Source organism: Tribolium madens, unplaced genomic scaffold (assembly GCF_015345945.1).
Source record: "Tribolium madens isolate multiple individuals breed KSU strain unplaced genomic scaffold, Tmad_KSU_1.1 Scaffold_97;HRSCAF=244;Tcas5.2_LG3a, whole genome shotgun sequence".
Classification (NCBI taxonomy): Eukaryota; Metazoa; Arthropoda; class Insecta; order Coleoptera; family Tenebrionidae; genus Tribolium; species Tribolium madens.
Window position 1 is genome coordinate 8,703,787 of NW_025401069.1, and position 27,880 is coordinate 8,731,666.

The following is a 27,880-nucleotide window of genomic DNA, read 5'->3' on the forward strand; positions in this document are numbered from 1 at the left end:
TTGTTTAATTTAAATTATTCTTGTTATTGGCATTTTCAAACAATATACAGTCCTTATTGTTATTATATAAAACAACTGCATGATAGACTTGATTAACTTTAACTTATATAATCTTTTAGCAATGAATTAAGAATTAAAATCATTATTTTTAGATATGTAGATAGAAGTAACTTTTAATTCAAACAACCGCCAAAATCTAGGGACATTTGTATGGCGTCTCTCGCGTCAAATGCACAAAAAATGGTGGCCGTTCTGTGGTTGAGTGACATGTGAGATTCGGTTAGCAATTTTTTTACCGAGGAAAACAAAAAATCGTATTTGTATTTGCCAAACCCTCTCAGAATTAATATATTAATTAACTAGAATTCAATTAATACATAGTGTTTTGTAAAAGACACACAAGAAGCAGCCACTCTTTAGGTCGAACTTCCCCTCATCCGATGTCCTGTTTGGCAAGTTGATCGTGCCCGTAAAGTTACACAATGTCGTATCCAGGTCGCCCCCCAATCATGCAGGGTCTTCCGATGGCATATATGTCAATGGGGGGTCCTGCGCCTCCGCTTATGCCTGCCGTTATGCCCCTTCAACATGTAAGTCTCTAGATCACTGTTTCGATGTTGTCTTTAGTGGAAGTTTTAATTTTTGACAGATGGTACCTATTCAGGTAACAAGCGCCCCACAAATCCGGGCCTTACCAAGACTGAACGCCAGTCGGGAGCAGCTGAAGCAAATGCAGGGACCTGCAGTGACGGTGTTTGTTGGTATGTTCGCAAAGTAAAGTGATTTTTTCGATCTAGGGGACACTTTTGCAGGTAATATTACGGAAAGAGCCCCTGATGCAATGATTCGTCAAATTTTGGCTGCGTGCGGACACGTCATGAGCTGGAAGAAGGTAAAAGCATTTGGTTTTTGTGAACTAGCTGGGCCTGACGCCGGCTTAAGGGCTGTTAGGTTGCTTCATGATCTCATGGTTGGGGACAAGAGGCTGGTGGCGAAGGTGGACGCTAAGACAAAGACTGTACTAGATGAATATAAAGGTACATATTTTTTGATTTGGTGGTTTTATCCTTTATTTTAATGTACTTTCTTCAATATTTAGCAGTAAAATTGTATAAGTACCTATAAATGTAAGTTTCTTGTTTTGTGCATTATTGCGTAGATTTATCGATTTTTTATTTTATGATTTTGAATAATTCTCAGAGCAACGGCGGCGAAAAAAAGAAAAAGGATCATCACCTCTTCAAGATGAACGAGACGAAGATGTCTTGGACGAAGAGACTCAAGCGTTGGACGCTGTGGCTATGGAAAGAATTAAACAAATTCTGAACGAATATGAGGATGAAATGAACAATTTTGAATTAAAGAAAGAAGGTAAACATATTTGAATGTGTACTGATGATATTTATTAAACATTTTTAATGTACAGAGGAGGTGATTGAGAAGTGTCATAAAGTATTAGAAGAGGCAGATGTTGAGGAAGAAAAACGTGATTTGATTACAAGGGAGATTGGAAAGTTTCGCGAAATCATGAAAGTAAGTATAAGTTTTTTAAACAAAAACTGGGGTCAATTTGTTTAAAAATCGGTCTGATGGAAAGTATATGACGTTCAGTTATTTCTATTGAAAATTAAACTTAGGGCGGGGGGTTTGAGTTTTTTTTTGAAAAGCATTAGAAGTAAGGTTGCGCTCATATGGTTCTTGAAACCAAACAGGCAAATGGAAGCAACGCAGTCCCACCTAGGTTCGGCCCATGGCGCCGTTGGTGAGTAACGTGTCAACAGTTATCTCCACTGTACCTTTTTAAATTCACGCACATATTTTTCTAATTATTATAACAATATTACTTTCAATAATATCATTATTTGTTATAATTAATCAAAATATGTGTGCGAACTTTAAAACATGATTTTTCTCCTGTTTTTGTTAATACATAAATAGTTACAATTGTCTTGCTTATTTTTTTATTTCACATATCTCAAATTTTCAACAAGTTATTGTAACGATTTGTGTTGACATTTTATTGTCTTTATTATTAGTCCACTTTTTGGTATATTAGTTAGTTTTTGTGCCACGGGCTGTATTTGTAAGTTATAGTCCGTGGTGTAATATGTTTCGTCGAAATTTTGGAGATTCGCAAGTTGGGGACGTATCAAGTTCAGTAAGGATTTATGTCGTCTGATATAAGAGTAAGTTAAAACAGTACATGTAGAAATGTCTTCACATTACTTTTAAGTAATCCATTCGAAAATATTTCTTATTTTTTATTTTATTGTTCCCACAGGGTGTATGGATTTAATTGATTTTTATTGTCTAAAAGTTTTAGTTTTTATATGGACGCATTAATTTTGGTTTCTTTTCACGTGTGAGATACTTCATGTTTTACATATTTGCTCATACTTTCATTGCAAAATTTGTTTTTTCTTTGTTTACATTATTATATTCTAATGTAAGAAGTTATGGCATTTTCGCATAAAAAACCTTGAAGTATGCTAAAATATCATAAGAAAGAATAATTCTTACTCCTCTTCAAGCAACGTTTTTATAATATTTTCGAATGTTTGGAAATAATGTTGATTCATAAATTAATATAAAAGCAATCAAATCCCAAGTCACTAACATGTTTAAAATTTTCTAACTCGTTACAGCATTGAATGTCAGCAATAAACAAAAACGATAAAACTGAAAGAGCTTTAATATTTAAAACCAGTAACGTATACCTGATCATCACTGGTATGAGAAATATTTTTTTCAAATAAAAACCATCAAACATAATGTCGAGGTGATTAATTGGCGTTTGTTTTTATTTTAGAAACAAGAGGAAGAGAAGGAAGTCAGCAAGCGGAAAAAAGAAGAAAAAGAGAAGAATCGAGAGAAGTCACCCTCACATTCGCCCAGTCCGCGAAGACGTGATAAAGATGACAAAAGAAGACGTCGTTCAAGATCTAAATCGAGGTCATTTGTTTTTTTGCAGTTTTTGACGATAATAATGTTAATAATCGCAGGACGCACGAACATAGCAGGGAACGCGAGAGAGAACGGGATCGAGATAGGGAAAGGGAGAGAGAACGCGAGCGAGAAAGGGAACGTGAACGCGAAAGGGAGAGGGACAGGGAAAGAGAGCGGGAATTGAGAGATCGCGAACGAGATCGGGAAGAAAAAAAGAGCACTAAAGATCTGTTGAAGGAGAAAGAGATGGAAGAAGAGGCGAAAGAAAAGAAAAAAGCTGAAAGAAGAGCCAGAGAAAAAGAAGCAGCTTATCAGGAAAGACTTCGGGCTTGGGAGACTCGAGAACGCCGAAAAGCGAAGGAGTATGAGAAAGAGCGGGAAAAGGAACGACTCAAGGAGGAAGAACGCGAACGTGAAGCAAAGAGATTGAAAGAATTTTTGGAAGATTATGACGATGAAAGGGATGATATCAAATATTACAAGGGCAGGGAATTACAAAGGAGACTAGCTGAACGGGTCAAAGAAGCAGAACTTGATACTAGAGATAGACAGAAGGAAAAAGAAGAAATTGAAGAATTGAAGAACAGGATATTCTCAGGTGATCACGAAGATCCAAACGCCGAATTTGAACGAGTGAAAAGAGAAAAGGAAGAACAATACAAACCCAGATTATTGATTGATGTTAATTTGGATCATTGGAAACAGAAAGAAAAGGAAAAAGAAAGAGAACTGGAAAGGCAAAAAGCAAGAGAACGAGATCGTTATAGAGAAGTTGAGAGGCAAAGAGATAGACAGAGAGCGAGGGAAGAAAGGGAAAAGTCTGTTTGTTTCGTGTTTAATAACCTCATTTTATTTTCTTTCTTTTGCAGATATGTATTGCAACAAGCAGCACAGGAATTGGCTGCGGTTGAAGCAGAACCCATTGACAGTGATAGTGACATGGACGATAATCACTACAGTCCAGCGCCACCAGAACCTGATGCTAATTCAAATGACGATTCAGAATCGACAAAGGTAAGCTATTATTTTTATAATTAACCGATTTACACATTTTTTACAGTGGACGCAGGTGCAAGCCGGTGAAGACGATTCGAGACACTCTTTCACCTCAAATCACGATGAAAACCCACCTCCTCCGACTGGAACTGGAATGAAAATTACTTTAGCTAAACCAATTACATTTAGTCCTTCAACACAACAACCCAAACGAAAGAAACTTGATCTTCGAGAAGTATTTAATCCGGATGAAGACGACAGTAATACACAAGTGAAAAAACGAAAGCTCGTCCCACTTGGTAATAATTATTCGTTTTGTTAATGTGTTTGCACATTGTATTTGTTTCAGATTACAACGAAGACAAAAAAGGTAAGAAGGATAAAGACAGTGAGAAGAAATCAGAAGAATCTTTGAAGTCACAAGAGGAAAAGAAAAAGACCATAAAGTCATTAATAGAGAAAATACCAACAGAGAAAGAAGCGTTATTTGCTTATCAACTTGACTGGTCAGCTATTGACAATAGTTTGATGGAAAGGAAGATTCGCCCGTGGATTAATAAAAAAATTATTGAGTACATTGGTGAACCTGAACCCACTTTGGTTGATTTTATTTGTTCCAAAGTGTTGGCAGGATCCCAACCTCAAGTCATCTTGCAAGATGTCCAGATGGTAAGTGTTTAAGTGTTTTTTTTACGTAATTGTTTCTAAATCATTACATAATTTTCAGGTATTGGATGAAGAAGCCGAAGTTTTTGTTGTTAAAATGTGGAGGTTGATAATTTATGAAGTTGAAGCAAAAAAGTTAGGTTTAGTGAAGTAGCAGTTATTTCAAATGTATATAATAAGATGGACATTAGGTTTACATTTATATAATTCATGTACATCAATTTATCGAGTATATAATTTGCTGCAGGTATTAAACATTTGTCTTTATTTGAATGCATCAGGATATGTCATGTTCGTTGAAACTGAAAAGTTTTATTTTATGTAAGCATGTCCAAGATTTTAAAAAATAAACTTAATTTTGAAGTCTTCTTTAATTACGCTTTATTCAAATAAAATCATCTCTATTTTAAAATTCTTAGTTATTCTCTTGAGAAACGTTCCTCAAATGGTAATTTCGTAATATGCATAAGTCCTTCGCCATGTTATTTCGACCGTGAGTATTAAAAACATCATGTAGATGCAATAAAATTGGGTATGTGAAAAGTTCGGGAAGAGTACGAAGCAAATCTGTCACAAGTGCCGACGGTATTGCAGCTAGCAAAGCACTTGCTGAGTTAACTTTAACCTCAACGAGACTTTTAATTAAGTAAAAAGCGAAATAAGTTTGTTGAGTTATGTAACCTTCTTGGATACCATCCTCAAAAATTGTCATCAGTTGTCTCAGAGCTGAAATTAGTTGCTCTATTAGTGTACCATCCTCACCCTCGTTAAGTCGCGCGACTTTTGCCATTGGTTCTTCAGGTTCCTAAAAAAAAAAGAAAATATAAGTATCACTATTCTCATATTCTTTACTCACTTCTGAAAACGCATCGAACGCTGTGTATACACAATAACTTGTCAAGTAAGCCAAGGCTATTAAATGCGGCTCCATTAGCGAATCTGCCTGGAGATCGTTATACAACATTTGGGGCAAAACATGAGATAATAGCTCCAAAGTGCATGCTCTGATATCAACATGGAACGCTGCCAAAGCCAAATCAACGCCTCTTTGCAACTGATCGCGATACCTCAGCTTTAACATTTCTTGTATGACTGCTGACACGAGCCATCTAGGACCGGCTGTATCCAGCAAACAGTGTAAGGTTTTAGCGGAGCTGTGATCCAGCCATCCTCTACGAATAGCCCTCGACCACGCCGCATGCAACTGTTCAATAGCGGGCTGTCTTGAAATCAAGTGGTGACTACTTTTAGTCTGGAGAGGCAACTGGACATCGCGCTGCATTTTCCGAATTATCTCGCACGTAAGTTGCCACCGCTCCCTCAAACTGTCTTCCTCGGCCGCTGGTGGCGCTAGAAGCTGTTGCACCATATTCACCGGTTTAAGGAGGTTTTCCTGAGGGGCTGTCCGCATGTAAGCACAAAGCCAAGCCGCCGCGGCCAATGGAAGAGAACACATGCGGCCACGGACGGCGTCCAAGATCCGCTTCACGTCCGAAGGCACCAAAGCACCTTGTTCCCAAGCCACCAAAACCTCATGCATAACTCCAGGTATATTAAAGAGTACATCTTGCCATTTGATGTTCGGTTTGAAGTCAGATTCGCCGGCGTTGAACTGTTGCAAAAGCATTTCAATTGTGTCAGGGTCTCCTAAACGCAGAAGTTGTTCAGGCGCTTTCGGCCTTTGACGTTCAACCATACACGACTTGACCCACTGCTCAAAAAGTGATTCTCCATCAGGGTCCAAAACTGCATTTGCTCCATAGTTTTGAACTATAGCGACCAACATTAAGAAACTTATGTCAAACAATTGAGCCCTAGCTTTATCTCCGCCTGACTTTGAACATTCGTTAAAACGAATCAGTCTTGTAACCAAGATTCGCAGCTGGCCTTGGACAGTAGCCACAGCTAGAATCAACTCAAAGCTTTTTCCAGTCAATACTTGATGTAACATTCCCAAAAGGGGATCCTGTATTTTGTGGTAATCTGTAGATAGCGTTTTAAGAATCCCTGCAAGAGTGGGTTCTGCACAAATAATAACTTTGGGAATCCCCGCCGTGGCTGGGGCTGTATCCAACTTCACAGACGCTGGTGGTTTTCTCTTCTCCAACAAATGTTTAACTTGCACTTCAGTAATCAACCTCGCTTTAACTAATTCCCCTAAAAGACATTCTAAACTCGAACAAGAGCTATTTGCGTCCATTGCGTCTAATAGGGGGCTGTGTTGCAGCATTAATTCAATTGCACTAACAATACTGTTACTGTCATTTTTGCCAGCCAATTCGAGAAGAATATGAGGTACCTTTAAAAAGGCGAAAGCCCCCCATTGGCTCTCATGCGAGGTCTGATTTACGTCATACAAAGCCAAGAGGCTACCTCTCATCAATTCAGCAAATAAGCGAGGGCCATCAAAACCTTTGAGTTTTTGGAAAAGCCTCAACTGTTCAGCTAAGGAATTAGTGGAAGCCCCGGGATTACCCACGAGTTTCACTTCCAACCAACACTGGATCAAAGCACCTGGCCATTTCTCGCTGTTAATAGGCAAGCTTAAAATGTTAACGTCGATGTTTTCCAGTTTTTTAATACATTTTGATAAATCATCAGAATCAGATAATGACGCCCTTAATTCAATACATTTGCGGTTAGTTTCAGTAAATAATTCTAGAATTCATTTCATTGTAATGTTGATATGGAGAATGGAGGACACATACCTGGATCGCTGTATCTCGCTAAACACATCATCGAAACATAGAAATCATCATTCATGAGCGTAGTGAGCAAAAACGACGCTTTTTGTGTCAAATGAGCGGTGCCTTTGCACTGCAATAGAATAGTCAAGAGCCAACAAGCTATTGACAAAACTGCTGTAGCAAGAACAGTTTCTTCAGCTTTGCCACAACACGTTACACCGGGAAGCATGCCCTCAAGAAACTCAAGTAAACTAAACACGCAGTGAACTTTACTCAGTTGGTTGTATTTACTGAGACGTTGAAGAACAGCTGCATGTGAGACTAACTGAGCACTCAACGAATGTCTCAAATAACTCAAAACTAACTGATTGGCGCCTGCACCGACTACAGCTTGTTGTAAAATGCAATCAGCTAAGTTATAAACATCGCCACTAACGCCTCTCGGCAAAACCGTTTTAATGTTAATGCCCCACTGCAAGTCAGTCCAGCGTTCACGCCAGGCTTTTAGCAAAAGAGCTTTCAGACAACTTGTCTTACTTGTAGTTTTCGTTTCCATTACCATCTCGGACAGTTGTGTTTAAAGATTTGACGTAGAAGAATAAGTTTAATAGCAAAAATCGCTTTCTGTTTATTTCAATTGACGTGCCATAACCTACAAAAAATACAAATTTTACGTTTAATTAAATTACTCTTAAAACGTAACTGGTGACGTTTTATAGAGTGTGTTTTTGTATACCTACTTAATTTAATTATTTTCTCATTTTTAGTAATAGGAAAAACACAATTATATTTTTTCAAACAACACGCAAGTGCAGTTTTTGACATTTACAATACAACGTTGTCATGTGCCAAAATTATTAATGAATTTTAAAAATTATTAATTTTTATAATGTTTTTACATAATTTGATGCATACAAAACATTGATACTATAAAATATTTTGTATTGTATTTAACACTTTGTAATAAAGCAAATCCAAGCCTATTCCCGTAGATGTGGCAATAGGGCGTACCGGAATATTTCGTTTTATTTGGTTGGTGGTAATTTTAGAACCAAAGCAACAGTGAGTGACATAAATGCAGATTTTCAAGAAAAATAGTTGGGTTTGTGTGATAATTACGAGGATAATTTCGCATTATTTCGCAATATTTTTTACAGATAGTAATGCAGTCTTATCCATGTATATGAAAGCAATTTTTGTATCGGCATGTAAGTGATGATATCGAATAACACACCTTACAAGCTCAAGGCTTCAAAAAGCTCGAAAGAATTGAACGATTACGACAACAACCCCTCTGACGAAAATTACGACAACAGTAGCGTGGACGGTGATGTAGAAAACAGCCAAAAATACCATGTATATTCTCGTGATAACCGCTACAGAGGCGTGGGGAGATCCCGCTCAAGCGAGTTTCGTTCCTCGAAAATTAACGAGAGAAGAGGGGCCTACCGTGGCCGTGGAGGCCCCCCGGCGCGCAGGGGAGACCGCGACGGTGGCGATTTCTACATTTTAAATCGAAAGTATCAAGAGTCATTGTCAAGACATTCTGAATCATCAGGTATGCGCATTTTGAAATTTGTGACTTTGTATTCTGACAATGTTTATTTTACTAGGATCATATCATGGAAAATTTTATGAACCAGAGAAGAAGAATGATATCAAGCTCAATTTACCTGAAGATACCAGAATTTCTAAGCTGTTGCGCCGGTTGAGCACTGAAGTTGACCAAGAAAATTCTCTGGCCATTTCTAAAAAACTTCTTGAGGTTCTGCTACTACCAGACAACGCGCAGTATGTACGCAAAGCGTTCCATATCCTTGGTGAGTCCATGTTTGAAATTCTGCAAGTTTCGCCAGGGCCTCTAGCTAAACAACAAGCCACACGAGCTCTAGGCAGGATGGGTTACATAATGGGACAAGAAAACGATTTTGAAAGGTATCAAAACTGGATTTTTGTTAAAATGAAAAATGCGTATGAAGAAATGCAAATACTTTTAATGAAGTCGTTTAAAGAAACTCTCGCTTTTGAAAAAAATAAACCAGTTTTGCAAGATCACGCTGAAAATCTGATGCACCATTTAGTAACTTGTATAGAAATCACTGAAAACGCTGAAGTTTTTAAAGCCATTCTTGACATTTTAATGACAATCATCGAGCTCTATCCTGATTGTTTTTACACTCAGTTCCAAGACACTGTGGATTTGTTATTCGGCTGGCATGTCGACCACACTCAACCTCTATCAAACATTGAGTTTATTTCCCGCAATTTGCAACGCATTTCGACCCATTTTAAGTACAACATTGAATTTGCCGTCACTCTTATCGAAAATTTTTTGGAAGATATCACCAACTTCAGCAGTCAGTTAAACGACTCTGAGAGTAATTCTTTGGAACACATTAACGTCCTAATTCTAGCTCTGAACACAATTTTGAAATGCTTAGGGGATAGTTTCCGGCCAACGAACAACAAACACGTCTCTGTTGAGTTGGTTTCTACTTGTTTAAACCAAGTTATAAAGACAGTGCAAGACGTCCTTGAAAATTTTGTTACGGACAATCTCATCATAGCAGCTAACGAGAGCATTGGGATTTTGCTTGGACAACTAGACAACAAAACCCAAGCTTTAAGCAACTCGATTTATAACTTGATTGATCTTGAGTTGAGTTTAGTTACCGAATTTTCGGATGCAACTTTAGTATCAATGCTGCTCCTAATTTCGAAAATCATCAAAGAATTATCAGCTAATTTGCCAATAGAACTGATAGAAAAACTAATCGGTCCCAAATCTGAAATAGTCAAATTGCGTTATTCTTATTTTAAGAGTATCCGGGATTCGGTCATTTGCGTCTACCAGGCTTTATTAAATTTAAAAAATGTCTCACTTCTGCAAGAGGCTTACAGATACGTTTTGGGCGACCTTGAGGTCGTTTACAGAGCTATTGTTCCTAATATAAAGCCCTTCATACAAAATAATCCATTTTCTGAAGACAATTTTGACTTGAACACAGACCAGAAAGAACAAACTGTGTTATTTTTATTGCGGTGCCTATCGCAATTGGCTAACGCAAGTTCAATAATAGTGATGTGGGCCTTAAAACCTAGCATTTTGGAATTGGTGGGAGTCAATCTGGAACCGTACCAAGAACGTATAGCTAAGAACAATCCAGCGTTACAATATAGCTTACTTTACTTGCTATACTCTCATTGCAAGTGCTATAATCATTTTATTTCGAGCAGTAATTTAGTAGCGAAAAAGCAAGACCAGTCGAATTTAATGGGATTATTTACTTTGCCGGATGTTTTGAACATTAACGACGTGCCGAACACTTCGCCCAATTTGGGAAATTTTGAAATAATCCTCGATATTTTGCATAAAACTTTGAGAATACAGACTCCCAACGAAGTTACTTTGCTGCTGTTGCAGTGGTTAAACGACATATTGATAAATTCGGACAGTTATTTGGCGAATTTATACGATAACGAAAAGTTTGTCGCAGTGACTGAAGTACTGGTAAAATGCGGATACCATTTTAACACTAAGATAGTTCTCTTTGTTTGCGAAAATCTCGAAAAACTACTGAATAACAAACAATTATCTTGGAACAACCAGTTTTTGATGAACGTCTGCGATTTGGTGAAACTACATCTAAATTCAAACAACGACGAAATTCGTCTTAGTTATTCCAAACTCTCATCGAATATTCCCTGGGACGTTGCTGTGGTCGAATTAAATAAATCTAACTCGGCTTATGATGCGAAGAAATCAACAAATATCAAAGACTATTCCAATTATATGGTCCGCATGGCTCAACATTTGCATCTAAATAACAGCGTAACCGGTGACATGTACCCTCTTCATTTCAAAACTTTCACGGACTATTTGCTTAAAAACGAATCTTGCGAGTCTCCGAACTGGTTAGAAGACATCTTCATCAGTAGTTGGCCTTTGCAAGCTAACTATAAGGCTATGGACTTCTTCTATGATTTGGCGATCAATTCAAGAATAATTTTACATAACTGGACAACACTTGAAAGTGCCCAATTTTGTGTAAATTCCAAGCTGCGCACACCATTAGGCAAACCTAATGAGACTTTCACAAAGATCGAAGGTGCTTTGAATCATTTAGGAAACGACTTAATTAATGTTAAGAAGAATAAAGAGAATGAAAGTGGCCCTAATGACATTACTCGGGTTAGGCTATTGCTCCAGTTTATAGAACATTTGGAAAAAGTTATATACAGTGCGTCCGAAGGTTGCGCTATAGCAATGCAGCAACCCCCGAAGCAAGTCAGATCTTTCTTTATCACCAATACGAACACCTGTAGCGAGTGGTTAAGTCGGATAAGAATGGTGGTTATACATATTGCCATGCATGCATCAGATCCTTGTACTGCAGTCAGACATGGGCAAGCTCTACTTGGGGATATGGTGGCAACAGGAAGAACGACCGGTTCAGAATTTGAAAGAGTTGTAATTTTTATTACGTTGGCATTCCTGGAAATGAGAGAAACTGAAGCGATTTTGGGTCTATATATTTGGTGTAAAAGCGTAGCCGGCCGGAAATTTGTTTGGGTGAAGTATGCAGCAGAGCAGGCGGCGAAGAGATACGAACTTGCTATTGAAGGGTACAAAAAAATTCTCCGACAAAGTCATACTAACGAAAGTGATGCGCAAGGCGACAATGTCAAATTGGAATCAGACTCACGCCATTTTATTCATGATCAGATTGTCATTTGTTATAAGGAGTTGGGTAATTGGATCGATTTGATGAATTGGAATATGGAGGAGAACATGGGGGAAGACATGGATAACGGTCGAAGATATTGGTTTAGTACCACGGATTGGACTTGTGTTAATAATTTGTTTAACGTGGAAGTGGGTCGACAATCTTTTACCGATCTTTCGTCGTGGAATTACAAAGACGAGACAACGTCGTGGAGTCAGTATGAGGAGATCACGACTGTTGAGACAAATCTGTACGGAATTGCGTTTAGTATAGCTTCGGATAGTGGGGATTTGAATAAGAAAGTCGATCAGAATTTGAGTAAAATTCAAAACTCGATTAGATATCACTTAAACTTGGCACCCTCTGATTGTCTTCAAGAATTTCAAGTGATGCAATACGCCTGTCAAGGGATTAAAAACATTCTCAACGGTACTTCAACCAACACCGTGTTTCTTGTATCTGAGAATTTTGAAAATGAAATATCTAAAATCGACTCGTCGGTTTTACGTAAAGTACTTTGGTGGTCGGAGTATTTTGCTGACGTCCAAAATCTAGGATCGACGACTTTCTGTACTAATTTACGCTTGGATGTTATAAAAAGAGCCAGGAAAGAACGTAATTTCAAGTTGGCGTTTGCTCATGTTAGCAAATTTCTTAAAGATACAAATTTGGTGATCGATGATAACGGTTTTGACACTATTGCGACTCTATTCTTGCAGAAAATTGGCGAAGTATCAGTTTGGAGTGTTGATACGGCTCGTGTAATAATGGAGATTATAAAACTGTCGTACTGTACTGATCAGAATCGACAACACAATTTTAATTTGTGCGCCGCTGCTTCTACTGCCATTTCGAAACATGCAGAGCTCTATGGAGGAACAGAATTGAAGAAAATTAGTAGCAAAATTTTGTTAAAATTAGCGAATTGGTTGCAAGTAAACGAAGAAATTTGTTTAACGGAAATAAATAGTCCGTTGGGTAAATTGTTAATGGTGTTGCCGGAGATCGGGATGATGGATAGTAGTGTTTCAAATGTGATTCCAATGAGTGAAATGGCAATTGGGAAATTATTGCAATTTAGTGTACATCAGTGCGTCGGATTAGCCAAAAGCTGGAATGCTTTTGGTACCTGGTGTTATCGTTGGGGCCGCAAAATTATAGATCATAGTTCTGATGTCCAGAATAATCTCACTGAAGAGGATCATTTGATTATTAAAAATTTGTTGCCACCAGCTACTTCGCAAGACGATTTGAATAAAATTATCACGATTTTGTCTCAGACTAGATCGAATCTTGATGAGGAAGATATAGAATCGCACGATTTGAACACTTCAGAGATGATTCAAAATCAGTTAAAATATGTGCCTGTTTTACAAAACGCCTCTGATGCTGATTTACAAAGCTTAGTTCAGATTTGGAGAAACACACAAAAGAGGATTTACACGTACTATGCACTCAGTGCTGAGGCTTATTTCAAGTATTTACACCTAACTACAAATTCGGACAACATTACGAAAAACACCGAGTGTAACATTATAACGATTACTCTACGTTTGTTAAGGTTAATTGTTAAATATGCTCTAGAATTACAAAATATACTCGAGGAAGGTTTACAAACGACCCCAACTCAGCCTTGGAAAGTTATTATTCCTCAATTATTTTCTCGTTTGAATCATCCAGAAAGTTATGTAAGACATAGGGTTTCCGATTTGTTATGTCGCATCGCTGAGGATGCTCCTCACTTGATTACGTTCCCAGCAGTTGTTGGTGCTTTAGAAGGGGGTCTAAAGTTTGATTTTTCCGAAATTTCGCTACCCAAGGATTGTCTTTCGCAAAACAACGAATGCAACGATGAAGAATTAAACGAAGAAGAAGATAACTACGAAAGTGACAGTGAAGATTCTACAAATGCGCTACAATCGTGTTTTAGGACCATGGTGGATACTCTTAGTAAGCAAGATCCAGAAACTATTGCTCAAGTGCAAACTCTTGTCAAAGAGTTGCGAAGAATCACTTTACTTTGGGACGAGTTATGGTTGGGTACTTTAGCTCAACATCAAACTGAAATTACGAAACGTCAGCAACAATTGGAATATGAAATCGAGAAAGTCAACGAAAATCCTCATTTAAATAAAGAAGAAAAGTTATCGCTTATTGCAGAAAAACACAGGATTATAATCAAGCCAATTGTATTTGTTTTGGAGCAGTTGCAAGAAGTGACCACTGCTGAAGCAGAAACTCCACATGAAAAAGAATTCCAGGAAAAGTACCTGGATGAAATTAAAGATGTAATCAATAAGTTGAAGAATCCTGAAAATCCAGAAAAACCACAAGAATCTTTACAACCACTAAAGAGTCTGCAGAAGCAATTTCAACAAAAGTTTCACCGACGAGCTTCGTACACTCTCAAAATGCAGTCAATCAGTCCTGTTTTGGCCTCTATCAAGAACACTGTAATTGCGATGCCTGGGTTGGTGACTTCTGCGAAAACTCGAGTTACTATTTCGCACGTTTCTAATATTGTTTCAATTCTCCCCACAAAGACTAAACCAAAAAAATTAATCTTTTACGGATCTGACGGCCAGACTTACACTTATTTATTCAAAGGTTTGGAAGATTTACATCTAGATGAAAGAATAATGCAATTCTTGAGTATTGCGAACACCATGATGGCCCACAATGCTGACCTAACTGGTCAAAATTTATATCGCGCCCGACACTACTCCGTTATTCCTTTGGGGCCACGTTCAGGGTTGATTTCTTGGGTAGATGGAACTACCCCTGTTTTCGCCTTGTATAAAAGATGGCAACAGCGCGAAATGGCTAAACCCTTTATCAAAAACAACGTAAATACAACCGCGAGTGTGTTAAGACCTTCTGAACTTTTTTATAATAAGTTAAACCCCTTACTAAAAGAACACGGAATTAAGAATATAGATAATCGAAAGGAGTGGCCTTTGAGTGTTTTGAAGCAAGTTTTAACTGAACTGATGGCAGAGACTCCTAGCGACCTACTTGCTAAGGAATTGTGGTGTAATGCAATTGATGCCAATGCTTGGTGGCAAGTGGTGAAGAGATACTCTTATTCTGTTGCTGTTATGAGTATCATTGGGTATATAATTGGGCTCGGGGATCGGCATTTAGATAACGTTTTGGTGGATTTGACAAGCGGAGAAGTGGTCCACATCGACTACAACGTCTGTTTTGAAAAAGGCAAGACTTTGCGAGTGCCTGAGAAAGTCCCCTTCAGACTCACGCCGAACATTCGTGGAGCGCTGGGAATCACAGGAGTTGAGGTAAGCGAAAAATCACTTACGAAAAGTGTTGATTTTATTGATTACATTAAAACTAAGAATATATCACAATATTTCTTTCGGAGAATTTAAATTAAAGTCAACTCCAAGTGGGAGTGTTCACTGTTGTCATTTCGGTTGACACACTACACTCGTGTTCGTCATAGTCTTTGGGAGTGGGTGATTCAATCTCAATTTCGGCTTGAGCTACAACGTTGTCATGACCTCCAATTGAGCTTTTCTTGCTGCTAGGAACGTGATTCGTGATATAGTTTGTCTTTTTGGTCGAATTGTTCGGGGAGTGGCAAGTCAGCAAGCACCAAAAGGCCTCGCGGAAGTTGGAATTCTTCCAAGCGTATATCACAGGGTTCATTCCTGAATTGCAAACGGCCAGCGTGAACGCGATTTCGTACAAAAGGCTGAATTGGCTGCTGGTGTCGCTTATTCTGAAATAAGTGGTCACGATGAAGTAAGGCATCCAGCAGATGGAGAAACAGCCTAGTGTAAGCATCACCACCTGAAAAGAAAATAAACATCAGGCAACGAACTTTCTCATTTGCTTTGTTTAAAGCGGCGCTTCATTTCCGCAAATCGAAATAGTGTAATTATGTTATATAGCTGTAGATATTGTATTTATTTTGTTTTTCTCGATGTGTGTTAACAGTATGTGGTGTGTCAATCAATTTACGTTTAAATTCTTCAGCGCCTAGTATTGACACTGAAAATAATGTTGCGTTGGTAATTGAGTGTCTATCGGTTTTCTTGTTATGAGGCTGTGTGTTTATTTATATCTTTACAACATGTCATCGTGCCAATTGTGTACGGTGGGTGTATGGGAATAGCAAGGTGTGAATGAGGTTTTATTGTGAGCATGTACTAAGCATGTCCTGATAATTCGGTGATAAGAGTTATTGAAAATGGGTATTATTTATTGATAATTGTTTATCGTGTTCCAAACAATTTCAGAATTGTACCGATTGTTCACATCAAGTACTCAGAATTATTAATTTTTGAAGTTTATTATAGTGCGTGATCAAAAATATAATGCGTTTAATCAAACTTACTTATTATGACATAAAAGGTGTGGAAATTGCATGCAATTACTTTGATTACAAGCAAAACGTGGCTTTTTTTTTGAGTGTTTGATTTTAATTCAATGATAATATGTACTTATATACATAATTTAGGAAAATAAATGTGAAACTTACAATTTTGAAACTACCTGAAAGAGTGCCAATAAAAATAAACCAAAAGATATTTTGTTGAATCACTTATCGTCACTTATAACCACATTTTAATTATACATTTTATTTTTATTTTCTACATTTTTTTATTGGTTGTGGTCTACATCTTGTGGACCATGGACGTCAGGTGTCACTAAAAAATTCAATTGTCAAAATTAATATAATTAATTTTTTTTGTAAAGAAGACTTATTTATTAGGGCTCCCATAATCGTAAAAAACTATTCATCAACAAAAGTGTACCTAATTGATAGATCAAAATTGTTAACGTCTAACAATCAACATCGGATAATATTATCCGAATAAATTCAGAAATGACGTTAAGGTGAATACCTATTATGTATTTATAATTTAAAAACTGTTAACGGATTTTTTGAATAGGTGATTAATAATCTCGTCAAACATTCGCTAGCTACGTTAAAATAATGATGATTTTCTTCTTAAAGCTTAATAAATTTCATTTGTTCATTACGGGAATTAATTTAGAGTTTATGTCCCCTGTAAATATTAATTCGCTCGTCAGTCGTCACCATATGAAGACATTGAAATAGCACAATTAAAATTTAAGAAATGATTACAAATTAAACTAAATATATTCTTTTTTCATAACAAGCAAATTTTTACGACATTGTAGTAAGAATTTTTTGGTGATGTAGAATATTGGTTTATATTGTTTATTTTAGGATATTAATAGTTATTTTTTCTACGAGTTTGAGTGTAAATCGGACGCATTATTTCACGAGGTGGAATAAAGCGTCCCAATTACACTCAAATACAACAATACAACATTTTATTCTTCGAATTAGAACTCAACAAAGCTTAGACTTGCGTTAAATCTGTTAAAAATAATTTGACATTTCGTATTGAGAAATGCTAAACAGTTGTCAAAACTTCCTTACACCAGAGAAAAACCGTAAATTTTGACAGTGTCGAAGAATAATAATGTATTAGTATACCTAAGGTTAATGAAAAATTATTGCCGTTTTTTAAAGATTCAAACTCGGATTTATATTTTTTTCCATTGAATATTCTATTTTAATTTGACAGCTAAATTATATGCACTTGAAACAATTATCATAACTATTTACTATGTCATGGTAAACGTAATTTTTTTGATTGTATGCTACATTTTAGTCTTTGCCAATCCATTAGCAATTGTAATTACTTTTTAATTACTATTATTACATCAAAAATTGTTCACTTAATTGTCCATAACTGAATAGGAAAAAAACCTTCATTTTATTCTATGGAAATAATATTAAAACGAGTCTCTCCGCTCTAATTATTTATTTTGCATTTTATTAAATGTCTTTAAAAGAATTTCGCATTCTTAGTCACAATGGGTTTTATTAATGCCAGATTTCGTTTAAATATTTACATACAAATTTAGTTTGCTCGACTATTTTATTTGAAGATTTCTATTTTAATTTGAATCAATTTAAATAAGTAAAACGTTCTAAAAATAATTCTGTTTTCAGTTATGGTTGCTACTTTGTTTCTACTTTGAAACAGTTGTGACTGAATTCTTTTTATGATCACGTTTTTTTGTAAAATTTTGTAGCTTTAATAATCTTTCGTCTCACATAACATACACAACCTCTGTTACGTAAAAGAACAACCTTCAACTTTTTGAAGGCCAATATCACCATTAAAAATATACCTATCTTGATTTTTGCTTAATTATTACTATGAAAGTTAAGTAGAAAAACGACGAACAACTAAACCTCTGATAAGCAAACGCAAACCACAAGCATTCTAAGAAATTCTCACGTTCAATTACAATTTTATGGAGTGTAAACAATTTGTTCAGTGTCCGTTTAGTGTCATTACCTGTATTGATTTAGTATCGTTGATGTTGTGACATTTATGCAAATTTGTCGTACTTCTAATCCTTTTTGCATGTTTCGAAGCTTCTCTCCAAATTTTAATATAAACAAGTAGCATCACACCCCAAATCAAAGCAAACATCGGCGTAAGGACGAAATTGAAGTACACATGCGGAATTATTTTAACATCACAAATTTCATCATCGGTCCACGTATTCCAGTAAATCGGAACGGCGGAAAAAGTCAGCGACAATATCCATACGAGAGAAATAAGAAAAGTTGCATTTTGACGTGTCATATACTGGTTGTACTTCAAGGGATGGACGATGGCGGTGTATCTATCAGTAGCGACGAAGAGAAGATTTAATATCGAACTTTCACAAGCGAAAGATATGAGGACAAAACGGGCCAAACAAGTACTTTTATTGTGAATAATCGAGTCCGTCAAGTAGAAACACATATGGTAAGGGATGGACAATCCCACCAATAAGTCGCTCACTCCCAGACTGAAGATGAATTGATTGGACACCATAGATGACAATTGTCGGCTAGCTGCTATAGCGAAAAGTGTCAAAGTATTGCCAGCAATAGCAGCAACAATGATTATACAGTACACTGTTATCCATAAACCACCACCTACATATTCGGACACTGTGGCTGAATTTTCGGTTGTTGTTTCCATCATTGATTAATCTTTTGGCAACATTTCAATTGATTTAATTGCATCCCGTGGCCACTCAACATAAATCTCACGATTTACATTTTCGATAAGTTGAAAGACGGTATTTTAAACCGACGAAAAACCGAACAAGAATTAACACCTAACGCTCAAGCTGGCGCGAAACGGACTGATCATTGAATAGTGGAGTTGCCGGTATCAACAAACATGACTGGAACACCGACACTAATTCGCGGTTTCTTAAATGTATAAAATTTGCTCTAATTTTAAGAAATGGAAATTAGTTATTGCTTCCAGCAATTTGTGTTATCTCCCCGGATTAAGTATGTAATTCCGTTAGTGATCAGAGGGGTATTAGGAAGAATCAAATTAAATTATTGATAAATGTGTAACAGAGAGTACATCAACTAATAATTGAGCGATATTTTTATGTTGGGACAAATTATTTTTGATAATGATTATGGAGGATGATGAGCGAAATTTGTTGAACAGTGGATAAATAAAAAATTAAACAATTTTTGGATCGATAGTTATTAAGTAACTGTAATTAGAGTTGTTGTGCCATTGATTTAATAAAGCATCACTGTTACGAGTATTTCACACAAGTGGGTTTACCATTTAGCCAAATATTTTTCCTTTCAGAATAATTACATTCAGCTAGCACGAAAGTAAAAACCTTCACCTTTGAGATTGTTTTGTAACAAATCAAAATTATAGTATGATGTTCACCGGTTCAATGTTTCATTTAATTACTTTAAAATTTTCCTCAAAAGAAAGATTATCTTGTTCTTGTTCTGCTTTAAAGCTTCCCGAAATACAGTATATTATAAATAGTACAAACCAACAAGACCATCAAGTTACATTTTCCGAAACATTTTACAAGAAATTCATTCAGCAATAGGGGAATGACGTTAAACCGGTAGTTTTGTTTACACATCCATTAAAGCTTTAGAAGCATTATTACAAAACATAATTCTATTTATAAAATTTAATCAAACATGTCTTCTTGGTGAATATATGACAAAATTCATAACGACCATGACATTATCTTCCGTTAATTCTGGCGTACCTCTTTTACATAATCAATAATTGCTTTGTGTCAAAGAATCATTAACGCCATTATTAAGCTCACATTGATAAGGCATGATGATCTATCACAACATTAACACAACAATTTGCGGATTGGTGTAGGCATAAATCAGTCGGTCAAATGGGATTTATTTTCACGTAAAAAGTGACAACTATATCCATCTTTAAAAAAAAAAACAAAGTAATGTCTGTAGCATCGCAAAATTCATTATTTAAGCATTTAATTATTTGCAATGCGTTATTTTCTTTCGGTATGTCAAAAATTATTAGTAATAATCTCGGTCTAATTACAGGGCGCTTTTTTTAAGAGTAAATTTTTGTAGTCATGAAAGCAATAATTTAATACAGTGCCTTCATAAATGATCAAGAGCCACGTGACGCTTGGAAACAAGACTTTTGAAGATAGATTGCTTAGTTATTCAGCAAAGTGCGAAAATTTCACTTCACAGTTTTTTATGTAGATCTTTATGCATTTGTTTTGCATTGATTTGTTATGTTTTTTTTTATCATCTGAAATTTGTTACTGTATCCTTCTTTAAGGGCTCTTATGACATATTATGCAAAATTACATACAATTTAATACGAATAGAAGAGATACAGTGTTTAATTCATGCGAATGGGCATTGTTCAGTAGGATAAAGTTTTTTATTCATAAATAATAATTATACTATTAAAAGCTTAAAAAGAATTGATAAAAACAAATATAGGTATGTGCTTTTTTAAATTTTTTTGGTGATTGTTTTTTCAATTCTTACCTGGAAAGATTTTGAATCGTTGATGTCTTTTGGCATTCTCGCAACTCTACGAATTCGCTTGGTGTGGCGTTGCGCTTCTTTCCAAATTTTTACATACACCAACAACATCGTAATCCAGATGACTCCAAACAGAGGTGTCAATACGTAAATAAAGTATGTTTTGGGGAGAAACCTGAGAACGTCGCAAGAACACCTTTCCTCCCAGTTGTTCCAATAAATCGGGACTGTGGAAATTGCACCACAGAAAATCCATTCGCCTAAAATAAGGCTCCAAACCACCTTATTGGTCATGTATTTGTTGTAATGAAGAGGGTAAAGTATGGCTATGTACCGATCTGTGGCTATTGTCAGTAATTTACAAATGGAATGAGAGCACGCAAATGTCGGTACAATAAACATTATAACACAGGGGAGTTTGCCGTCTAAGTCTTTCTTATAGATGAAGAAACACACGTGGTATGGTATGTAGAGTCCTACCAAGAGATCGGTTATGGCCAAACTGTAGATGAACTTGTTTGCGGTCACTGAGGATAGTCTTCGATTGAGCGCGATTGCAAAAATCGTTAATAAGTTACCCGAAACAATCACACAGAAAATTATCGAGTACACTGTTATCCATAGTGCACTTCCGGGATAAACGAAAGCTTCGGAAGTGTTGGTCGAAACCATTTTTTTACGACTTTACACTCCTCGATCGGCACTAATAGAATCTGGACGTTTCCATCCTTTTATTAAATGGAAAGAGTGCGTCATCGTTTATTCTCCTTTCAATTTTCCATTGATCGGTTTACGTTTTTTGATTTTAACGCTTATATTAATTTGTATCAATGGGAATTGATAAAAACACATGTACGCTAGTACGGTATTGGAAAGCACACTAATCGCCGTTTTTCTACTACACATTACTGGAGGTATCAAATTGCAATTTAGTGAAAACAATCACGTCATCGATTATTTGTTTTGCTATCAATCGGTTGTGTGTTATAATTTTTAGCTGGAGGGCTTGTTTTGATGTGTTTTGCTCTTTTTTGATGTATGACTGTTCGAATATTGTTTTTATGTCATACTCAAATTGCGAGAGGAAGCGCCAAAGTGAAGCTATTAGAAAGGAGATGATATAAATGGATACCAAAATGGAATTGCCATTAGCACCTTTTATGACCGGAAATACAGAAATAAAATTGTTTGTTGTAGAATGTACTCTACAACGTAAGCATATTCAATTTATAGGATGATTGAAGGATCGGCATTGATAATGTTGAAACAGTTTTTGTTTGTCCAGTTGGTCTTTCACGAGAATCGATTTTTTTTTACTTATCTGCAGAAGAGGATCCTTTGGGTTTCAGTGGTTATTTATCACATTTGACCCTTGAACGGTGTTATTATAATATAATTTTGGTTTTTTATTTATGAATGAAATTAGATTTCGGAATTTTTTTTATTGTTTTATCTTATGTGTTTATTCAATGGAACAAATGAAAAATTTACCATTGGCAAAAATGAAGGTGAAATATAATTACTGACTTCCCAACATTAAAAAATGTTTACCTAATTATTTGAACATAAAGATTTTATAATTACAACTTTTGTTTATCACAAATTTAAATTTGATAAAAGAAAAGAATGTAATAGGTGACATGAATTATTTTTTTTTATTTTCATGCTACAATATTCATATTTGAGAATATTATAATACATATTAAAAGTCAATTTGAAATAAAATTTTATGAACATACATTTCTATTTTTTTATTGTTTGCTTTTGAAGTACACCAATTTTGGTCTTAACATGAAATCGTTACAGATACAAAATAACACTGCTTTGCATTTGCTTTCCATTATTCAGTCTTTCAGCAATGGCATTTTTTTATAATGCTATCGAAATATTTTCGCTTCCTTGAATACACCAAAAGAAATATTTGTGTTATTTCATCCAAGTGTAATTAACCTCGTTAGTAGTAGAATAGTACGTTCTGCTTGTTTATTATCTAAAAGTATTGTTACAAAACGTGCTCTTCAAATTGATTAACCATCCTCATTCATATAAACTACCTGTTTTCGATTAAACTTTGCCATTTTCTCATTCAAAATAAGTAACCGCGAGATATTTACTTTTATTTTTATGGTGGTAATAAAATGTAATTGTGACTTCATCGCCTCCAGAACATAAATTCGATCGAAAATAAAGAAATATTGCTCCAGATTATATTGCAGGTCAATTAAATGCATATTAAACGCCGGGATAACATCGAACGTGATAAATTTGTTTTTAAAAGGAATAAAAAGCTCGCCATAAATTAATGCTGTTTTTTTAATTATGAGCGAGGGATTACTGTGTCAGTGCAAATCTACCACAGGTTTCGGTAGATAACATTGTTATCAACACTCGAAATAATAAGTGTAATTTATTGAATATTACAAAATACATAAATCCAAATACAGAAGAAAATCATGTTTTCAGGGAATTTTCCGCACGGCCTGTGAAAACGTACTGAAAACCATGCGAAAAGGACGTGAGACTTTACTCACACTACTGGAAGCTTTCGTTTACGACCCTTTGATCGACTGGACCGTGGGTGGCGAGGTCCTGGCAGGGACAAGCTTTGGAGGAATCTCCTCGAGCGTCAATTCGAGGCAAGGCAAAAAGGACTTGGAGAAAGAAGTGACTCTCTCCATGTTTAATGTGCGTTGTACCGAAATGAGAGTCGAATGGGACGAAAATAAGTAATTACCGAAAATTTGACTCACAGAAAGATTACAACTTTTGTTTTAGGGAAAATATTTTAAAAGAAATTCCAACATTGCTTGAGAATTTCGGGTCGTGGATTGATGTTCAGAAGAAAATCAGCGAAACAGAAGACTATTTACAAGATTTGCACCAACAGATGGCGTTGGTGAAAGAGGCAGAAGCGCACGGTGCGAATAAACACAGCTTGTATAATTTGCCATCACGTTACGAAATTTATTGCAAGACGCAGGAGGCCATGAAAACTGCAAAGAAAGATATCGATAAGATAATGGACGAGGCTGAAAATCACATTACCGGTTATTTAGAAGCCTTGAAACTCTTAGAGAGTCCTCAATTTGCGCATTGGATATCGGATTTGAAAGCATACGATAATGATATGAATATATTCGATTTAGTCAAAGAGTTTTTGCACAATGCCGGCAAAAATGACGTTATAACGCAGTGTGAACAGTCGGAAAGCGACGTCGAGCAGTTATCAAAAATGCAAAATTTGTCAATAAAACGATGTTTGCAGCTCTTGCAGGAGTATCATGCTATTTTGTCCCAATGTCCGAAGTCGTATATCGAAAATCATCGGATGTATCTCTACCTGAGTTGGTCAAAGTTCATGCTGGATACTAAAACAGTTGAAAGTTGTGACGCTGTTTATGAGAAATTTCGAATGTTTCTCGATTTCGGTAATGCTAAGCACACTTTAAAGTTTTCTTACAGTTTGGAAACTTTCTACAAGGAAACTATAGCTCAAGTCAACAAACTTTACGATGATTTGACTAAAATTCGAGCTCAAGAATCGAGTGTTGCACTCGAAAAATTATACGCTAATGCTAGATTAGGTGTTTCCACTTTTTTGAATTGCGAAAAAGGAGCTACAAGTGCATTTGAATTCGTTATAGCTAACGAATTAGTACTGCTTAACAAAAATTTCTTAACTTTAGAAACTGCAGCCAGTCGAAGTGGAGATTTGTTAATTAAATTGACATCAAGAGATGGCGATTGGTTTTTGGATGAACTGGTTTTAAACAGTACTAGAGTGGTAGAAATGATTAATAATCTTCCAGTGAAACAAGAGGGCGAAGATAGCCGATTTATGAAGGTGTTAAATGGTATCAGAAATGCGAATAATGTTTATAAAGGGTTACATGAGTTACATTTCAATTTCCACACAATTATTTTGCCTGAAAGCATGAAAAAGATTCAAAGTGAAGAACCAACTGTCGTACAAATGGTTGCAGATCTCGGTAATTTGATAGTCGAGTTGGGAACCACAATTCCAGATATGATTGCCCAATTGGAGAAGATCTTGTCGTGTTTATTTATGCAGATGGATATTAATGTAAGTTTAGTAAACGTAAGATTCAAAAATTATATGTGTAACTCTGTAATTTTGTTGCAGCCTTCCTACGAAATAGTTTTGGGTCGTGTGGCAGCAATAAGGAGCAGATTCCAGCTTTTGGTTCAGAGTCAATCCGATATTCTCAGTGCTGGCAAAATGTTACTGATGGGTTTTAACGGTCTTTTCGAAAAATTGAGCCAAGAAATGCATAATTTGGTCAGTACTTTAGGAAGTCTGGATATACCCTCTTCGTGGAAAAAGTTGGATCAGGTAAAAGAAGCGAAAAGTATTGGAGCACATATTTTCCACCCCAAAGTTCATGAAATCCTGGAGGATATCTTTCTGCTGAAACGGCTACAAACCATGTCCGAATTTTTCGATTTGATACTCGAAATGTGCCAATCTTTCAAAGTCAATGCAAAGCATGTGATTTTCAATGACGATCAGTTGGTAAAACCTGTGAGACAATTTATTGCCGACTTTATATCGCGCCAACTATTGGGGGTAACAACTGAAGCAGTGGCGTATTGTGTTTGTTTCTTGTTGCAAAATTTGAGTCTTGATGTCTCACACGAAATCGAACAAAAAGACATCGGTGCTGAAACGAAAGTTCCATTGGATGAATTGTGCCATAAAGCGTGGAATTATTTATTGAAGCAAGGAGTTTTTAGTCAGAATTTAGTGTCGCAGGCTTCTGGATTTTCGGCCAATTTGAAGAGTGCTTGGGAGAAGATTCAAGAGCCGAAAAAGATCGAATTAAAATTGACTGTATTACAGTCGAGTGCGATGCGTATACAAAACCAGCTCACAGTTTATAATTTCATGTATGAAGAGATTTTGTCACAGTTACACGTCTTTACAGGTGTCAGAAATAAGTTCATCATGGATTTGAAAAGTGAAATGACGAATTTGAAAACCGTCCATTCTAAATTAATTGAGGCTAGAGAGAAACAACAGTGTCTGATTGAAAACGCATATCAGAGACTGAATTGGGCCAAGGGGGCGAATCCAAATGTTGTTGAAATTTCAGCAGCTTTTGAAAGTGCTGTTTCGACAAGAGATGCACATCTAAATTTGGAACAAAAAATCGCAAATGAAATTTTAAATGCGTGCAAAGAAATACTACAACATGAGTTGTTGAGGACTCACTGTAACGAGTCGAAGACTTATGATAAGTTGTTTTTGAGCAGTTTTGAGAAGTGGAGGATCGCTTGTCAGTATACGAATTCGAGGAATGATGTTCTGACTCCAACTGAAGAAAATATAATGAATTTACTGACGGCCGAATTATTGCACAATCCGAAATGGTTGCAAGCCATTTCTGAAATAATTTCTGATTTGATTACGATGTCTCAAAGGAAATTGACTGAAGAAAAAGCTAATTTGATGTGTATTTCTGAGGATTTGACATCTGCCATTGAAAAGTTCAAAGAAATTTACAACATTCACTGCAGGTTGATGTCGGATGTTAAGTCACTAATCAAATCGATGACAAAAATTGAAGACTATGCGATACAGACCCAACAGTTTATCACCGATTACCGGGATTATATTGACAGATTTTCGTCTTTATTTTCAAAATTCAAGAAAGAAATGTCCATGGACGACGTCAAGTCATGCGTCGAGCATTTGCATTTTCTCGCAAAGAACACGAACCAAATTTATGGCGATTTGCTAAGTTTAGAGGCGAAGAGGAATCGTCTCCAGCTGACGCGTCAGGACTGCATTGCCATCAGTCCGATCAAAGTACAGAAGCAGGAGTCGAAAGGTCAGCAAAGGAACGCGTATGCGGTCAACGTTTGGCGCAGAGTTAAGATGAAGTTGGAAGGTCGAGATCCAGATCCTGGCAGAAAATATACTTCTCAGGAACAGGTTCGTATCGTGTTTTGTATTTTGGAGGTGATGCTGATGTTGTTTTGTTTAGGTCGATTACGTGATCCGAGAGGCGACCAACTTGGATAACTTGGCCCTTTTGTACGAGGGCTGGACACCGTGGGTTTGAAATGTATCGAGCGCGGCAGTAAAGCCCTGCCTGGATCTCTCTTCAGTACTAGTAATGCGCCAGTGCGCACTGGTCGCCGTGGGTGAAGCAGCAGCGCCATCTCTAACTATACTTGCCCATCAGGCCAAGTTGCTTAGTTTTATTGTTCTTGCAAGAATTTGATTTAGGGATCGAAGGATTATTGAAAAAATAAAAAATAAAATTGTTCTTGCACTATCGGTAAAACTCGGCCACTTGAACATAGTAAAGTATCTCAAAGTTAATGCTGCTTTTCATTTTAATTATCAACGGTAATGTCAGAGTTGACAATTGCTGCCAAAATGGCAGCTTCTATGTTCTCAAAATGGAGTCTTGATGTATTTGAAATGTGCCGACTAATTGGCGTCTAAATTCAATGTGCCCCGACACTCTGTGGTACTCTAATCTGGATTTACATATAGATAACTCATCTGGTGATTGGATGTGTGTAAATTCAGCTGTTTGTTGCATTCAAATGTGACTTATTAACTCAATGTTTACTATAACTTTTATTCGATTAGAACTCTTTCAAATCATGCTAATAGCTCTTTATTCTTATAATCTTCAACACACTGGTCTGACAAGATATAAATTGATTTTTAGGTATAGTACATTCTTATTATTATTTACGTAGGGTGTTATTATTCTTTGATAAGTTTTGGTTTTATTTAGAAATCGTAATAAATGTTCCATGGAAACAACACGTACACGTTAAGTTACACAATAAGATCTTTGTCAGTGTATGTATAATGTTTATTACTTTTTCTGATTTCTTTTAATAATAATATAAAAATACACTTATTGAACGTTCAGTGCTTTTCATTAATAAATTACCTCGTTTTATTAATTACGAAGACAAAAAATACTATTCAC

The 27,880-nt window shown here is 36.2% G+C and overlaps 4 protein-coding genes across 8 annotated transcripts; 2 read left to right on the top strand and 2 right to left on the bottom strand.

Annotated features, from left to right (window-relative positions):
• The first annotated feature begins 217 nt into the window (after positions 1–217).
• LOC123014179 (RNA-binding protein 25) lies at positions 218–4,977 on the top strand. Of its 2 annotated transcripts, none has more exons than XM_044413132.1 (11): positions 218–590; positions 650–761; positions 813–1,037; positions 1,201–1,371; positions 1,427–1,533; positions 2,810–2,952; positions 3,003–3,764; positions 3,816–3,960; positions 4,007–4,241; positions 4,292–4,611; positions 4,670–4,977. In XM_044413132.1, the coding sequence occupies exons 1-11, from the start codon at positions 483–485 to the stop codon at positions 4,760–4,762; spliced, it is 2,421 nt and encodes an 806-aa protein (XP_044269067.1). In that variant the 5' UTR covers positions 218–482; the 3' UTR covers positions 4,763–4,977. The 2 variants fall into 2 exon arrangements, with proteins under 2 accessions (XP_044269067.1, XP_044269069.1); XM_044413134.1 differs by lacking the exon at positions 218–590 and having other exon boundaries at positions 701–761; positions 813–892; positions 943–1,037.
• LOC123014178 (mediator of RNA polymerase II transcription subunit 24) lies at positions 4,766–8,095 on the bottom strand. Of its 3 annotated transcripts, none has more exons than XM_044413129.1 (4): positions 8,036–8,095; positions 7,317–7,947; positions 5,465–7,266; positions 4,766–5,413 (listed from the first exon to the last, which is right to left on the bottom strand). In XM_044413129.1, the coding sequence occupies exons 2-4, from the start codon at positions 7,855–7,857 to the stop codon at positions 5,024–5,026; spliced, it is 2,733 nt and encodes a 910-aa protein (XP_044269064.1). In that variant the 5' UTR covers positions 7,858–7,947; positions 8,036–8,095; the 3' UTR covers positions 4,766–5,023. The 3 variants fall into 3 exon arrangements, with proteins under 3 accessions (XP_044269064.1, XP_044269065.1, XP_044269066.1); XM_044413130.1 differs by having other exon boundaries at positions 8,032–8,095; XM_044413131.1 differs by having other exon boundaries at positions 7,999–8,080.
• A 239-nt stretch (positions 8,096–8,334) lies between these two features.
• Positions 8,335–27,817, top strand: LOC123015036 (serine/threonine-protein kinase SMG1). Its single transcript, XM_044414455.1, has 7 exons — positions 8,335–8,397; positions 8,453–8,853; positions 8,909–15,318; positions 23,367–23,629; positions 23,679–24,987; positions 25,048–26,859; positions 26,912–27,817. Exons 2-7 carry the CDS (start codon positions 8,511–8,513, stop codon positions 26,987–26,989), a joined length of 10,215 nt encoding a protein of 3,404 aa, XP_044270390.1. The 5' UTR covers positions 8,335–8,397; positions 8,453–8,510; the 3' UTR covers positions 26,990–27,817.
• LOC123015039 (D(3) dopamine receptor) lies at positions 15,362–21,584 on the bottom strand. Of its 2 annotated transcripts, none has more exons than XM_044414460.1 (2): positions 20,907–21,584; positions 15,362–15,832 (listed from the first exon to the last, which is right to left on the bottom strand). In XM_044414460.1, the coding sequence occupies exons 1-2, from the start codon at positions 21,573–21,575 to the stop codon at positions 15,416–15,418; spliced, it is 1,086 nt and encodes a 361-aa protein (XP_044270395.1). In that variant the 5' UTR covers positions 21,576–21,584; the 3' UTR covers positions 15,362–15,415. The 2 variants fall into 2 exon arrangements, with proteins under 2 accessions (XP_044270395.1, XP_044270393.1); XM_044414458.1 differs by lacking the exon at positions 20,907–21,584 and adding an exon at positions 18,388–19,218.
• Positions 27,818–27,880: the final 63 nt, after the last annotated feature.

Bases quoted from the DNA above. Each gene is read 5' to 3' on its own strand.
- LOC123015039 (XM_044414458.1), bottom strand. From the start codon at position 19,068: ATGATGGAAACAACAACCGAAAATTCAGCCACAGTGTCCGAATATGTA. The intron at 15,833-18,387 runs GTAATGACACTA...TTTTCTTTTCAG, and splicing joins ACGATACTAAATCAATACAG to GTGGTGATGCTTACACTAGG.
- LOC123015036 (XM_044414455.1), top strand. From the start codon at position 8,511: ATGATATCGAATAACACACCTTACAAGCTCAAGGCTTCAAAAAGCTCG. The intron at 23,630-23,678 runs GTAATTACCGAA...CTTTTGTTTTAG, and splicing joins GTCGAATGGGACGAAAATAA to GGAAAATATTTTAAAAGAAA. The intron at 24,988-25,047 runs GTAAGTTTAGTA...ATTTTGTTGCAG, and splicing joins TTATGCAGATGGATATTAAT to CCTTCCTACGAAATAGTTTT.
- LOC123014179 (XM_044413132.1), top strand. From the start codon at position 483: ATGTCGTATCCAGGTCGCCCCCCAATCATGCAGGGTCTTCCGATGGCA. The intron at 591-649 runs GTAAGTCTCTAG...AATTTTTGACAG, and splicing joins CCGTTATGCCCCTTCAACAT to ATGGTACCTATTCAGGTAAC. The intron at 4,612-4,669 runs GTAAGTGTTTAA...CATAATTTTCAG, and splicing joins TCTTGCAAGATGTCCAGATG to GTATTGGATGAAGAAGCCGA.
- LOC123014178 (XM_044413129.1), bottom strand. From the start codon at position 7,857: ATGGTAATGGAAACGAAAACTACAAGTAAGACAAGTTGTCTGAAAGCT. The intron at 7,267-7,316 runs GTATGTGTCCTC...AATGAATTCTAG, and splicing joins AGCGAGATACAGCGATCCAG to AATTATTTACTGAAACTAAC. The intron at 5,414-5,464 runs GTGAGTAAAGAA...TTTTTTTTTTAG, and splicing joins CGTTCGATGCGTTTTCAGAA to GAACCTGAAGAACCAATGGC.